Genomic DNA, 16,436 nt, shown 5'->3' with positions numbered 1-16,436 from the left:
TCTGGTTCACACCTGGGTTGTGTTGGCTCCCCTCCCCAGCCACATCAAAATACCCAGCCTGGTTTATGAGCACACCTTGTTTCGATACATGGTGCGTAGTTCCATCCTAGACTGGGTTGGTTTCACCATGTGCACCCCAAAGTCTAACACTGGTTTCAATGAATCACTGCAATGCATTGACAGGGCAAGGAGATGGTGGGTCCCTAGACCTCCGTGGTCCATCCAAGGTCTTTGGGAGTCTCGTTGCAAGCCTGTATTAGAAAGGGACTTCATCTTGTCCATGCACATACAACATAACTTTGCTGCCCATTCTTTCAAAATCTGAAAATGGGCTCAACTCGATATCTGCAAAGGCCACACAGTCCCATGTTACAAACTGACAGCTAATAAAAATTACATAAAAATCACTCAAAACGTGAACTCCATCTCACGTTCCAGTATTTGACACATTTTTCTTGTTTAAGTTAGAACAAGGCTCACTTATGTGTCTCATGAGTCACAGAAGGAAAGTTTAAAACCATTCTTGAGGATTCAGTTTTGGTAGAGGTTTTGTTTTCGTCTTCCTATCCAAATGCGACTCTCGACGTTCATAATCAAACCTTTGTTTAATCATTTTTACTGAGGGGGGTGATTTTGTTTCAGAGTTTGATAATCTATGTTTATCCTACACCACTTTTTGTTGGAAGAGCTGTACTCTAGTTTCAACTTTGTATCTAGGCCACTCCACTCCAAAAATGCAGTAAGTGTCCTTTCACGTTCAATCCACACAGGAGAGGTGTTGGAATGGGGTCTCTGGGAATGTTATGAAGGTGAATTACGTCTGTCAACGTAGTTCTGATTCCTTGTTTGTTTCATATTTACGGCGAGAGGTCAGGGGTGAGTTTATGCTACAAGCCGCCGAGCTCTTGGTTTGGTAACATTGGACGCCTCAGATGAAAGCTGGTGGTTTTTATACTGCACACTTTACATGAGTTGCGGGTGGGGTTACTACAGGGCATGGCAAAATAGCTACGCCATGCTTTGGGAAAGTTTTAGGGGGTAGGTCAGAGATTGAACTGCCTTCTTCTTTCCATGCAGATACATGTAACCGAACTATGGCTTGACGTCATGAAATAGTCTGGTGCTTTATAGTATTTCATCGTGGTGGTCATTTCGGGATGCAGGAAACTTGACAACTTGAGATGGCCAGAGATTTGATAAGGATCTATTTGGTTAGATTTGATATCCTGGCTTTCCTGAAGCTATTGAGATCAAAGATTCGGAATCTCTAGTGATCCCACCCTAGGGGATTGGGTCTGTTTCTAGTATTTAGTGCAACTCCCTCTGCATCGACATACTTTATAATAGGTTTATTTATATGCATTGGTTTGGCCGTGGTTGGGCTCGTGGAGTTTTTTGTTGTATCATTTGTTTAGGTTAAAGTTATGTGGTTTTGGTATAATATCATAACTGGTTAAGGGGATTTTACATGCTAAAATAATTTTGGTCTCATGAGACCAAAACTATTTTGTGACTTGTTTTACTCATTTCTCAAAAACTACACAACCTTAGTTAGTAATATTTGAAGGGAAGCTTTCCACTATCATTATCTTCAAACTTTGTAAGTTTAATGTAAATCTGTGGACATTTTGAAAAAGTACCCGAATCCTTTAAGGCAGGTTATCCTCTTCTTAAAGATTCATATCTCGGGAAAGTTCAGCCATTTGCAATCATACTATGCCGGGAAAAGCTAGGAGAATATGCCGAAATTTAAAAAAGTTTCCAAGCTCGCCTGCCAAACACTAAATGCACAGATTCAAACAGTATAATCTCTCGTTTAGAATTTATGATCAAACATCATGTTAAAATTCCTTTCATATTTTTTTTCTCTTTTAAGACCAGTCTGCATACCTCTGCGTCTCCGCGTCTCCTCATAAACATTGACTCTTCTTCTTCTGGTAGAAAAACATTTGTTTATGTCATGTCAACATAACATTTACTCTTTCGGCTAGACACCATATAACAAAAATTTCAATAAATAATACCAATAGCATGCAGCAAGATGTCATCTGTGTTTATTTTATAACAAGTTTCTAGGCGTCAAAAGAGGTTTGGCTCTCGAACATCAAAGATGTTCGACCGGGAATAATTGACTGTGTATGTTGATCCTATAGCCCTTTGTGCGTGTTTCGAATGTAGCCTATGGTTAATGTATCGAACCTCGTTCTCAGAGCTGCCCTCTCAACCCCGTGTTTGATTAAGTGTACTCTGGTGTGCAAGAATTAGAAAAAAAGGACACCTTATGTCAACTTGCTGTCAGAAATCTTTATTAGAATCAAAGATCACACGCAGCAAATAGTTGCACGTACTTAACTCAATTTAAGTTGAGAATCTCGTTGAAAAACAATTTTTTGTATTCTAAATGTTTGCTCCTAAACAAAATCATTATATTTTTTTACGATTCTGCTAAACCAAACCTTAAAGGGATTATTAAGAGTTATTGACATTAGTCAGTCACTTGTAATGGAGTCCCTTTGAAGTTTGTTCTGAAAATCTTGATTTTTGTTTTAATGTAACGACTACAGTTTACAAGTACGTCTTAAATTGAGACCATAAAGATAGTGACTGTTGACAACATAACAGGTTTGAGGTGGGGCAACCCAAAATAATTGTCTTTATCCCCGATTTGTTGTCAAAACATTTCAGTGGCACACTCCTTTAAAACATAACTACACGTTTTTGTTAGATATGGTTTCATCAAAATGTCAGTGCAGGGGTCTTAGCCAAGTTTTCACGAAGCTGCTTTTTATAAGCAGAAAATGATGCTTAAAAATCATCTTTAAGCAAAAAAAAAACAAAAAAAAAAAACAGGATACCAGCCGCAGAAAGTACATGTGAGATTGTATTTGTTTGCTGTATAGCATTTGAATTACCCTTTTTGGGATCTAATAAAGATTAATTGAATTGACCCACCACCCCAACAGCAGGCTGAAGTCCAAACTAATTTAAATTTATATTTTTTACACCATTTGAACATGCCACATGTGTACTCTTTACTGAGGGCTGCACAGATGTATGTGGTACAGTTTTAAAGTTACGGCTCAAAACTCTGGCATAAAGCATTTCTTCGAAAACTGGACTTGTTGACCCAAACTCTGAAGGGCCTACATGGTATGATTTGTGGCGTTGGTTATGGGTTTCCTGATTGAAGACAAGTCTCATACAGTCCGATTATTTATACAACTCCTAACTGGTCTAAACAAACCTTGAGTGAAAAGTGACATCTTTCAGAGACTTATGGGGGGAAGTTAAATACTACTTAAAAAAAAGACAGAGAGATTTATAAATCCAATGTTTGGCTAGCTTGTCTTAAAACCACTCTTAACGGTGTGGGTAGTTTTCAGGATCTGGTCAATACCAAGCTATACATTAAGGTGGTCCTATGTTTGGCAGTGTTTACCACATAAAACCCGCCCTTTTTACCACACATTGATTGATATAGGTTGGATTGTGTACACTTCGTGGCTAGAACGCAACCATAACTTGACACCTCCGACCATGCAATTACTTAGAATTTCAAAACAGTAAATTAATTTGGTATTGTTTGAGAATTTCTGCGAAGCATTTTGATGGGTTCAAAAGTTCAGCCTGTATAGCAGAGCTTGGTAACCGATGCTCATTAAGACGTAGATTGTGTGTTTTTTAATCGAACAGTTGTGTGTGCGCGGTTTTTTGTTTACCGACCAATTGAGAAGTCTGGTTTACTGCCCCTATACATTATGCAATTGGAACTGATATGTGGGAGTGATTGTCACAAGCCGATATTAGGTTAATTAGAGTTCCAAAGTTCATTGGTCTGTACAGGTCTGTGTTAGAAGTGTATGGACCAAATTAAACAAAGCGACGTGCTGAGAAAATGTTTACAGTACACGAAATGTTGCTATTTTGTGGATTAATAAACACCTTCTAACAACTTCCCGGGTGACAACTGACCCATATTCGGGTCCGTGTGGCCCTGATCCGTTTTGGGTCACTATTAATGACCCGGAATCGTTGTCACAATGGCCTAGAAATGGGTCTAACTGATGCAAAATCTGAATTAAAGATCCCCATTTTCTGTTTCATAATGCTGTACACGACAACAGCCACGGTGTTCAAATGTACATTGGGGTGTTGTCACGTAATATAGGCTAGATACCAAAAAGAATCAACGATTCCATCGTGGGTCAACCTGACCGAGATATGGGTCAGCCCCCATAGTACACCAAATCTGAATCCACTTCTACATACATCTCAAAGTTGCCGCTTCGTGCAAATGCAGTACGACTCATGTTACGTGCCCCCATTTTAAGCAAAGTTCAAGATCACAATCTCATGGTTATCAAAACATAGACAATTTTGCCATTCAGATGTGTTTAATAATTGAATTACAATAATTGCAGTGAAATCATAAGCTCGGCCTTGGTCTAATCATCGAGTCCAAATCAATATCAATCAAATCACAATCACTCCTTGTTAGGCTTGACATAAGCACTGTGGCTCCCTCCCTCTCTCCCTTTCTCCAAAATAAACAAACAAATTTATAAATAATTAAAATAAATTGTGACATTTGTTTGTCGTCTAAAAGATTTGCATTGCTGTAGACTTTTCCTAAATTGATTGTTAAAAAATATTTGCAAGTTTAAGATTGTTATTTTTTCCTTTTTATTGAGGAAGTTATCAACTAACATTTTATAGATACCAATTTTTTAAACAAATACTTTAAAATACCAGTGGTCAGCAGTAGTATAGCAGGTATTGTACAGTATAAAAGATATTTAACATCTATAAAAGATATTGTTGGCAACCAACATTATTATTAAAACTATTATTAACTATTAAAACAAAAGATTTAAACAGACTTTTCAAAATGAATGGAAATTTATGATAAGTTAAAGATAATTCAATCTTGAAAAAATCAAAAACAGTGAACAACTTTGGTACAGTCCAAAATGACGAGAAAGTGCCCCCCCCCCCAAAAGAAAATAAAAATAAATAAAAAATAAAAAATAAATAAATAAATAAAAATGTTTTAATCACACATAGTGCATATAGAACAAACTTTCAGCGTAAAAACATATATAAGAAAAATAAAATGTACCAATTCATTCAGAGTGATGCTTGTTTTGACATGTAATAATCCATACAAATACCTGACAACATGGTGACAAGTACAATATGGTTCTAGCGCTATGGAGCTTTGCACTATTCAATCTTGGTCTGGTTTTAAAATCATGGTCCCTATAGTTTGATCATTTTGTAATCTGTCGTCAATTTACAGGTCTGGTGGATTGTTTTATTTTTGATAATTTTGTTGTTTGTTTTCTGCATTATGGTGATTTTATATCTGGAGATATCAGTACAAATATTAGTTTGTTTTGGGGTCTGATAAGATAGCCAGCGTTGCTGTTCAGGCTGGTATATTGACTTATAAATTATCCTGTCTGAGCATGGAGCTATACATGGTCTGAAAACCGCTCATCCAAGTTACACCTGTAAACCTATCAAAATATATCCTCTAACCATCAGGCTCTTGCTGATTTTGAACCTGGCCCTGGACTCCTAGAGTCCTATACTGACTTTTTTATCCCAAACATTGAACATCATCCCATCCTTCCTATAGTTTTATTAGTTCATAATACGATATAGACACAAACTGCGAAAACTGTGGTGTTCAAATGGACACCATATAGATGTTGTCACATTGTTTTACCTATATAGAAAAAAAGAAAAAGAAAAAAAAAAATCAACATTATGCACCGGGCGTTCACATAACACACATTTATTCTCCAATTTGGGTATACGTGTCTTCCATTCGGGATAAATAAAGAATAGATACATTAGATACGTCTCTCAGATGGTGTGTTCCAGTAAAGGATTTTCTTTCTGCCTTCATAACCACTCCGGAGTTTCGGCGTTATCTCAGAAACACTGTGAAACGCAATATACAGGTTTTAGATGTGTACATTTTTATGATTTAGTTAAAGAAACAAACGGTTAAAAAAAATCAAAGGTAAACGTTCCCTTTAAATTATACTTTTTTTGACAATGACCCTGTTAGCGAAATTCATCCAGTAGCCACCAAACATTCCACCTTGTCACCATCATCCTCTGAGACCGATAAATACCACGTCAAACAGGGTCCCCTCAGGGACCCTCTACCCGTCATGCTTTTAAATTAATCGCTAGGAATTTAAATTAGAACAGAAAGTTTGACATGAATATATGCCTCATGATCTTTAAGGTCATTGGACATTGAATGTGTTAGAGACCGCTAGCTGTAGATGAAATGATGGGGTGCAATAGAATGGCTGAGTGATGGGCAGTGGCTTTGAATTATCTGTTAATTTTAAACGGAAAAGAAAAAAAGTTCTGAAGGTACTTTTATATATCATAGATTGTTAGGTATAACCTTTAACCAACATTTTAAATAGTTAATTTTTTTATGATTGCTAATACTGAAGGTGTTTTCATGACATTTCTGTTCAAAGGGAGAGAGGTATTTTTGCGTAACTGAAGGGCCTATATTATTATATTGAGTACGATTTGAAACTTTTTACCTTGGATAATGCAACCTGGTAAGGTTTCATTTTATTTAACGTTATATACTCCTAATTGAAAGAGCCAAGTTTCATGACTCTGCTTACTGCCGAATTCTGCGCTACGATCACCATTATTCAATTTAAAAAAAAAAAATCTCAGCAACGAAGTTAGCGCTAATGTACTAATACTAACAGGGTAGTAATTAAGTATTTTATAGCAAATATTGCCCATACTATTTTATCTATGGTCTGTGTGAAAATTCCCGTACTGCCTCAAATTTAGGGTCAAGTCCATGGCCTCGAACGTTTAATCACAGTAAAATTGTGCGTTCGTCCAAAGAAAAAGAAACACCTAGTTTGTGCTTATTACTTTTCTCTTTTTCGGGTGCACTATTTCATCATGCAGCATCCAAAATGTTCATTTCAAAAGACTCTCAGCAAATGAAGTTTCTCTTTATCACTGATATTGACAGTGTATTGTAATAGTAGTATTTCCTAGGAAGCAAAGGCTGCCAGCTCTACGGTTATCAGCGTCCGACCATACACAGGAGGCATTGACCTCCATATAGATGGTCCGTTCCTTTCTCCTCTCGTTTTGTTGTCATCGCATGTCATTGTCACACACTCTCCTCGCATCGGCGGGGACACAGGACGGGCAATCTCTCCCGAGACCTATCCCAATCTTTGTCTAATTTCACGCTGCTTCTCTGAGCAAACAGTCCACCATTGAATAACTCTGGCATTCATGGACTTCATCTATCACTTAGGGAAAATACAAATAAAAACGTGTTTAGCGTTCCCGCACGCTTCCTTTTTAGAGGACGCCTCTTTTTTTTCTGTCTTTTTTAATGAATGATATGTTTTATTTTGTTTATTTTTTGTTTGTAACTGAAAAAAAAGGATTTATTTCAACGATCTCAGCAAATATATATTTATATTTTTAAATAGCCTATTCGTTTATTATTACAAAAAAAGCTACCTCCTTCCTTCCTTTCGAAAAAGGGGGGACGCTAAATATGTTTTTATTTGGCCGTATCTGAGGTCCGCTTCGAGAGTGGGGGCCCTCACCTTTTCGCGCTTGGCTACAAACAAACTCTTTTTTTCTACTTCATGATCGGGGATAAATAGTGTATTGATGATTTATATCAGTCTATCGTCCTTTGTTGGCCATGATGGATGGAAGGTGAATGGCCTAGTAGTAGTCCTATGAAATATCAATATTTGATATGCTGGCAAGGCTGAAAGTGTTTTAATGGGGAGAGTTAACTTAAAGGGGAAAGGACAGCGTGAATTGGGAATTTTTTTTTTTGAAAGAAATTTGTGTTTAAAATTTTGAGCATAACAATGTGTAATTCAGTTCGTAACTGCGATACACGTTTTTGTTAAACCATTTTTATTTTTTTATGTTTAAATTGAATCAAAATGTCGTCCCCAAAACGGCTCTTTTTGGTTTTGAGTAAAATGAAACACAAATTTCTGATGTTAGAATTTGTACTGTTTAATAATTGAAACATACAGACTGTTCTGTGACAGTGATAGGACATCCATTATCACGACTCGGATGTAACACTGTGAAAATCAAATGATACTCTCTTACAAAGACGCTACAAAGTAATTATCAGCAATGCTGAACATTTTCTAAAATTCCCATTGTGCGGGTTTGTCTTCCTTTTCTCTTCTCCGGACAAAAGCATGTCTATATGAACACAGTTCGGCGCCATGGCTGTTTAGTAATTAGTGGCGAGCTTAGACTGTGTCCCGATATAAGGACACAGCACGGCCATGAGCAGGTGGTGGGTTCCCATGGGTTAATTATAAAGAGACCCCCTTGTACAAAACTGGTATTCACTGAAAAAAATTGTTCAGCGACGGGGAAAACTATCAGAATTTTAAGGAATTGTCCTTTGTTATGTATTGTGAATCGAGTGCTGGCGGTGACTTTGTGTCAATTGTGAAAGTTACGGTTTTTGCCTTCAAATGTCGGCATTCATGACTGAAGTTTAACTATAATAGGCAGTGAATGGCGGCTAGTTTACAATGCTTTGTCACAACTCTTTTTTTAATGATTTATTGAACTTCTTTATACTTAATCACTCATACTTCAGATCATAATACTTGGAAATTCTGACCGAGCTCATCAATAAATCAATTCTAGATGAACTCTTCGTAGTCATACATCCTCCAACAACCCGTGGACAAATAAACACGCACTGTATAATTTGTCCTCAAAAGTGCTTTTTACTTTTAGAAATAACATCATTAAACCATCTTCTATACCCGTACATTTTCTACGAATTGTTTTTTCCCAAAGACAAAGTGGATCTCTGTGTTTTAGTTGCCACGTAATTTATGAGTCATGAATGTGGAGATACTGTTCTTTCGAATAAGCTCAAATAACCCCATCGGAAGAAAAACATTGTAAGATGAAACGTATTTTCGGTCGCTCTGACGAACTTCAGTGGTTGTTAAGGAGTTCAACTCTCGGTCCACCCCAACGAATGATTTGTATAACTCGTTTTTTTTTAAAGGGTTTACACATGATTGGTAGAGCTGACAAAATACTTACAAACAGTGTTCATTGTTTGTGTGACTAAACCATATCAACGCGAAATAACCAACCTGTGGATTTTTGAGCTCAATTAATTAGTTTTATCTGTGCCCAATTTTCAGCACGTTAAACACGTTTTCTTTAATTTTGGTTGTAGCAACCTGAATCAGCTGTTGCGTTGTTGTGTTTGTGTGCGGGGTTTTTGTATACTAGGTTTTCAAAGGCAGTTTCCTCAAATATTTCGTATATGAAAGGGAAATAGTTGACAGAAAAAAAGTTATGTTGTGAACTTAATAATCAGAAGGGCCTAAGCTTTAGGACTGTACAATGGCAATTTGTTTCCCTACCAATCATGCATACACAAGGAACGATTTCATACAGTCATAGCACAATATTATTTAGACTAAAATTGTTTTGTGCACACCGAATTAATGCCAATGACTAGCAAATGATGAGTTTTGAGTTGCAACTGATTTTTTTCAGATTTTTTGCAACGTTTTTTGAGTATTGCTACATGTTAGAAGGCGTTCACAGTGGACACTATAGGTTATTACTCAAAATAATTATTAAACCTTACTTGGTAACGAGTAATGGGGAGAGTTTGATAGTATAAAACATTGTGAGAAACGGCTCCCTCTGAAGTGAAGTAGTTTTCGAGAAAGAAGTAATTTTCCACGAATTTGATTTCGAGACCTCAGATTTAGAGTTTGAGGTCTCGAAATCAAGCATCTGAAAGCACACAACTCCGAGTGACAAGGGTGTTTTTTCTTTCAATATTATCTCGCAACTTCGTTTGTTATTTTATGCATCTGTTGAGATACACCAAGTGAGAAGACTGATCTTTGACAATAACCAATAGGTCCAGTGTCTTTAAATAAGAGAAAGACAAACTCCCACTTGACTTGGACTGAACGTGTTGTGTGCACATTGAATGCTAGGCCTGTATGCTGAACAGCAACTGGTGGTTTTTAAGTAGCAACTAATACGTTTTGTGTTGCATTGCATTGCTTTATATACATGGGAAATCGTTCACTTCTGTGCCTTTAAAGTCACCTGGAAATATGTTTTTTTTTTTTTTCAAACATAAGAGTATATGCTTACGAACAATAAAACAATTTTTTTAGTAATTGTTTGTCACGATTTATATGTTTAAAAAATATATAAAGTTGTTTGGGGGGCTGACTCCGCCTACCCCTTTTGTGACGTAAATCGAGGCAGACTTTGCCTGCAATGCGTATAGGAAACACACGTGCAAAGTACATGTACGTCCAAGTCGTGAGTTGGTACGTTTCAAAAAGTGTTTTTCTGCATTCAGCAGCAATACACCTGGTCGGCATTGCCGGAAAAAAAAAAAAATGAAACGTACAAACTCACGACTTGTACTTTGCATTTGTGTTTACTCTACGCATTACAGGCAAAGTCTGCCTCGATTGACGTCACGAACAGCGCCCTCTCGGGTCGGGGTCTACTCTTAAATTTGTAAATAACATAAGAACTGATTTTTAAAAACCTTAGTTAACTGTTTATTCACATTCCATTCATCAAAACACATATATTAGTGACAAAAGCTTTATTTTAAAAAAATACCACTTCCAGGTGACTTTAAATAAGAGAAAAAAAATCACCACTTGACTTGAGGTTTGGTGTGAGGCATCTTGCATGACTTTTCTTGACTTCTTGACTTGAGTCCATCATGTTATACAACAGGATGTATGACTGAGATGGGAAATCTCAGGGAAATCTTTAGGATAAATGACCCCCATCGGAGTTTGACGAGAGTGATGAAAATTCCATGAATTGCTACTTCTCGTTCTGTCACTTTGAGACTTATTTAATAAAATTGCACCTTTGGGAAGTCGTGAAAGTGTTTTCTTTCAAGTGCAAAGTTCGTTAGTTTACAATGAAACAAATACCCCATGGGGTCGTGACACATGAGGGTCCAACTTCGTACAGATGTATAAGAAACGCAAATTATCGCTAAGAAGAAACTGGTTACCAGCCAATCACAGATTTATTGTATATATACTGCACCTTTGGGAATTAGTGAATAATGTTTTCTGTCAAGCATGCACAGTTTGTTAGTTCACAGTATATACAAAAATATATGTCATCAAACTAATCACGACCATGGGGTCGTGACAAAGGAGGGTCCAATTTTGTAAAGCTGTTAAACGATGCAAAATACTGCTAAGCAGAAACCGGTTACCACCAAACAAGTCACCACCACGTCGTTTGTGAACGGCTCACTGCAAATCTTTGCTCAGCACCATATTTCCTGTGAACAGATTTGTAAAACTGGGCACAGATTCAAGTTTAGGTTCTAAGCATGTGACGCTTATAAAAAATATATAAAAACAAACAAATTCAGGGGATATGCCTTCGGCAGTCCCGCAAGCTTCAAAAGAAAGTTGGTATTATTTTGAGTAATGCAAGCTATGTACTGTTCCGATAAAAGAGTTTGCCAAAGTTCCTTGATTATAAAATAATGGTTAATCAAATGGTTAATTTCCACAGGCATTGATAAATGTGTTATTTCCCAAAACTATTTTAAATATATATATGTATTTTTTTTCTTTTTGTCTTCTGCAGGAGGTTGGAACAGAACCAGATCACCAAAATCCCATCCAGAGCTTTCACTCAGTACAAGAAACTGAAAAGAATGTAAGAACCTTTTTTTGTTATGTTGAATCGACAACTATTTAAATAATGCTTTTGGCTTTATTTTCGTTGAAACCAATAAGCCTTTTTGAGATATGGCGGACACAATGCCACATCACTATAAGTTGTTGGGTAAATTTGTGTGTATACACCCAAACCAAACAGTACACTCCTATCACGTCTGCCATACCTCAAAAAGGCTTTTTGGGGAGCAATGTATTGACAAATGAAAAAAAAGAAACTTTTACTGTTTTCTTGTGAACAAACAGTAGCAAGCTAGTATAATTGTTGTGTGCTAGAGCGCATCAAAAATTGACATTTTGTTTAATGAGTGCATGTTTTGATTCAACGTTGTGAACACTTTTTGACTGGCAGTTCTTTACAACATCACTAATGTTCGTTCCTTTATTGGAGGGTGTCTCAAAAAAAAACTATACACTTTTGAAATAGCTGCCGAATAAAAAATATACGATTCTGGGGGAGGGGTTTATATGTATGGATAGCTTATGGACTCAACTTTTATATGACACCAAAAAGTATGTTAATTCATAATTGGGTGAATCCTGCTCACTTTTGCAAAGGGTATGAACATTAGGTTGCGCAGTAATTAGCCTTCCAATCTGTGAGAGTTAAGTACTTTGGAGCTTACAAAATTCACTCCAAGATGTCGGCAACTTATTCTTCAGTGACGAGTGCTCACCAAAGCATGAATTATTTTCGTGCCATATTAAAGTTGAATCCAAAATCTAAGCTGTTCATATAAACCTTTTCCCCTAGAATCATATATTTTTTATTCGGCAGCCGTTTCAAAAGTGTATAGTTTTTTTTTGAGACACACGGTAGAGTCAATTCACCTCAAGAGGAGCATAGGAACACATTATATCCAAAGTTAATTGATCAGATAACAGCATTTCCTCTTTTTCTTGTTGTCCCTTCATCTTTTCCTCCCTCGACCCTCCAGAGATTTGAGCAACAATCAGATACAAACGATAGCAGACGATGCTTTCGCTGGACTCCGGTCACTTTCATCTCTGTAAGTAATAATAATTGTTCTCAAATAGCAGTTCTTGTTAATAGCTTTGATATCCCGTCAGGTTTCCTCTTTAAATACACGTAGTTGACGTCATCTAGTTTGGTGACCTGGGGTCGATTCCACAAAGAATTAGGACCAGTCCTAACTTAGGACTAGTCCTAGGAGATATACAAATTGCATGGATAGTCCTAAGTTAGGACGAGTAACTGGTCCTAACTCGAGATAAGACTAGTCCTAACTCTTTGTGAAATCCACCCCTGGGTTGATTTCGTTTCCCCTATCTTAAAGGTAAAGTATACATTTTGTGTTTGGAACCGTTGGGTTGTTGTAATATAACAAACCAAGTGAACATTTCATTTTAAATCATTTCAGTTTTTATCGCCGCAAGTCAGGGGTGATTATTTCCACGTAGGCAGATTAACCCGTCAGTTGAATACACAATCTGAGAGATTCTGTCAGTAACGTTTGAACCTCTGATATAATTTTACATTACCACATTACATCAAAATTTAAATGATTCTCAACATGCTTTTTGAAAGCAGTACTTCTTGCCAAGAATTGTCATTGATTTTTAAAGTCATTAAGCAAACCAAATACATCCCCAGCGACAACATGCACTGTCAATTGCTTGTGACGGATACTTGCCAAATTGGTGACGTGTGGCTAATTTCATAGATTAAACAAACTGCTAAGCAAAGACGAAAAAATATCTCCAGCCTAAACCCTTGCTATAAAGTGGTCTGTGACTGGATCGTTGCCAAATGTTACCTGGCAGCTATAGGCCTAAGCCTTTTGAGGCAGTACCGCTTAGCTCAAAAAGTTCAGGATACTTGTTGAGGGTTAATTAATCCATTTCCGAAACAAGGTCTGAAGAACTCCTCACATGCAAATGGTTGTACGATTCACCTTCATATTGATAAGTTTCTCTTGGGGAGTTTGACTGCAAATGATTGATCTTCCGAATTCTCATTTTTTTTTTTTTTTAATCGTCTATCTCGTTTCTGTTAAAGGCATAGTACAATGTTTTTATGTAACCGTTCGAATGTTTTAATCATATGTAAATGTAGGTGTATACAACAAAAATAACATGTGAAAAATTACATTTATTGCTATAAAGGGGATCTGAAAAAATATCCCCGCGGTCTCACCCCAACCCACACAAACCAATGACGCAACCGTCAGAACGGCTTCCTCGGTTACCCCAAATATATCCACCCACCACACACTCTACGGTCAACCCAACTGACAGAGATATACTTAAACTGACATGGGGCCCACCCATACACCTTGCAAGCATTTATGTTTTGCAAACCTATGGTATCAAGTCAACAGTCTCAAAATATCACTGAATTGGACAGCGCCATTATTTATTTACCAAAGGTGGTCGCAACTCCTTTAAATACCCAATGTTGTCTTTTCAAAGATTCTACGAGTGTTTCTTATGTCAGTAACTTCATGACTGACCTCCAAACCGAGATCTGTCCATCTGTCTCTCTTTTCTCCCATGTGATTTAAAAAGTATTTCCAGGACAGACTGTTCGCCTATACCCCTGGTGTCCTTTTGTTATCCCCGTCTCCCCCTCCGTGTTGATCCCTGTCACCCAGCATGTTCAGACCGTACCCCTGTTAATCCTTAACCCGGGTAATCCCTTTCTTCTTGATCACCCGGATCGCTGGTTTTAATCCCCCTGATTTCCCTCGCTTTGGTTACGGGTAACAATCGCCGAATCCTCTAAGCGCATTCTGTCAAGGCTCATTTCAGATGGAGAAGATTTTGAAGTGGTTTTGGTTCTTGGAAATCTTGGTGTTACAGGGGAGGAAAAATCAGTTGAACATCTACCTCATAGGTTTTGATATACGAAGTGCTTTCTTATGTCAACCTCTGTCCCAATATAGATGTTCAGCCAGCCTCTGTCTTGTCTACTTTACATTCATGGTAAATGTGTGCCACTAGTGTGTCAGACCAGCCGTCGATTTCGCAAAACTCTGTCAACTTAAGACTAATCTTAGGACTTGGGACGAGTCCCAACCCTGCACTGTAGCGTGCAGACCTTAAGATTAATCCTAAGTTAGGACGCGTTATTCGTCCTAACTCGAGATAAGACGAGTCCTAACTCTTTGTGAAATCGACCCCAGCCGTCGATTTCGCAAAACTCTTCCTAACTTAAGACTAATCTTAGGACTTAGGACGAGTCCCAACCCTGCACTGTAGCATGCAGACCTTAAGATTAATCCTAACTCGAGATAAGACGAGTCCCAACTCTTTGTGAAATCGACCCCTGGTTCCTCCTATTGTTTGAGCTTGAAACCAGGCTGTGTAATTGTTCTCATCAACACTCTTGCTTAGCTGAAGAAAGAGCTGTCCCGTCAGCTTTACTCAACATACTACGTCTCGTTGGAACTCCAATTGCTGGTGCATGTTTTCACTACATCCTGCAATCTAGATTTTTTTCAAGAGGAATATTCATTCATATCTTCAGCTCTCCTTTTATCATGATTTGTGCATATAGCACATTACCAAGAGTGGCTCTTTTTATACCCTTGATTGGGGCAAACTTGCATTTAGAAAAAAAAAAAGACAAAACGAAAAACTAAGTTATCCATCAACGTTTTTTCTCTTACTGAAATTGTACAGTCGGATTTTTTTTTGTCACAAGTTGTTTTTCAAAATAATCTCATCGTATATATCTCAGACGGGTGAGTCAAAGTTCTTTTCATGACCATCTCTCCAGGGTAAAGAAGTTAAAATTGCTCATTTCTTTGAGTTGTCTCCACCCTCTGCTCCCAGTCCCCCACACCCACTAAATGACCTGAATTCCTACAAACTTGTTATCATTCTTTTTGACTCTTCCAAATTTGAAGTGTAACTCCGTCATCGTATGATAGAAAGAGATGTGTCACGGCATGGCATTAGGATAGTATGCACTCTCAATTCATATTCTAGAAAACAGTACGAGCTGTTGTGAACTGCTTACCATCCAAAAGGACCAACAAACAGTCGGTGGCCTGACGTTTCGACCCTAAGCAGAGTCTTTCTCGAGGCTTAATGGCAACATTACAAACATAAACATGTATCGAGAAAGGTTGGGTCACTACTATTTTTTTAATTCATACTTTAAATAAATAAGAAACAAATATTTAAAGTTCACCAATTGCAATTTATTAATATCCAAATGTTATGTTTTCTGAAAAGGCATCAGCAAAGGAGCCGTGCATGGGAAGTTTTTGTATGTCAAAAGTAGAACATTTCATTTCTGAGGGGTTGGTTCTTTTTTGTGTGTGTTTTTGTGCAAGAAATGTTGTTGTTAGTCAACTCAGGCAGAAGGCATGATATAAACAGAATTGACAAACCTAGAATGACTAGACTTGTAATTGTAATTCCTTCTCCTTTATGGCTTGAGATACGTTTTCTGTGGACCTTTTCTCTATTAGCATACTCACAATTGATTTTTTAAGGGCTTTTCACTTTGTCTCATCAAGATGTATATGCGATGCTTTTTATCCAATTAATACTGGAAAGAAATCAATTTGTCAAGAAACAAGTCGAGGTCATATTAGTGGAAATGCCTTGGCACTTAGCTGCAGTTCACACAGGGGACACATTGTCAAGTGATCCAATCTAGCCTGGATAACCGAT

The 16,436-nt window shown here is 37.4% G+C and overlaps 1 protein-coding gene across 2 annotated transcripts in view; it reads left to right on the top strand.

Annotated features, from left to right (window-relative positions):
• LOC139940450 (slit homolog 2 protein-like) overlaps window positions 1-16,436 on the top strand; it is a 163,405-nt gene that overhangs the window by 96,331 nt on the left and 50,638 nt on the right. For both annotated transcript variants that reach the window (XM_071936707.1, XM_071936706.1), the window contains exons 10-11: window positions 11,698-11,769; window positions 12,728-12,799. In XM_071936707.1, the coding sequence (XP_071792808.1) occupies window positions 11,698-11,769; window positions 12,728-12,799 (144 nt within the window). The remainder of the gene's footprint in view (window positions 1-11,697; window positions 11,770-12,727; window positions 12,800-16,436) is intronic.

Source organism: Asterias amurensis, chromosome 8, assembly GCF_032118995.1.
Source record: "Asterias amurensis chromosome 8, ASM3211899v1".
NCBI classification, from domain to species: domain Eukaryota; kingdom Metazoa; phylum Echinodermata; class Asteroidea; order Forcipulatida; family Asteriidae; genus Asterias; species Asterias amurensis.
The sequence above is the reverse complement of the archived record's forward strand: the minus strand, read 5'-3'. Positions and strand labels throughout refer to the sequence as shown.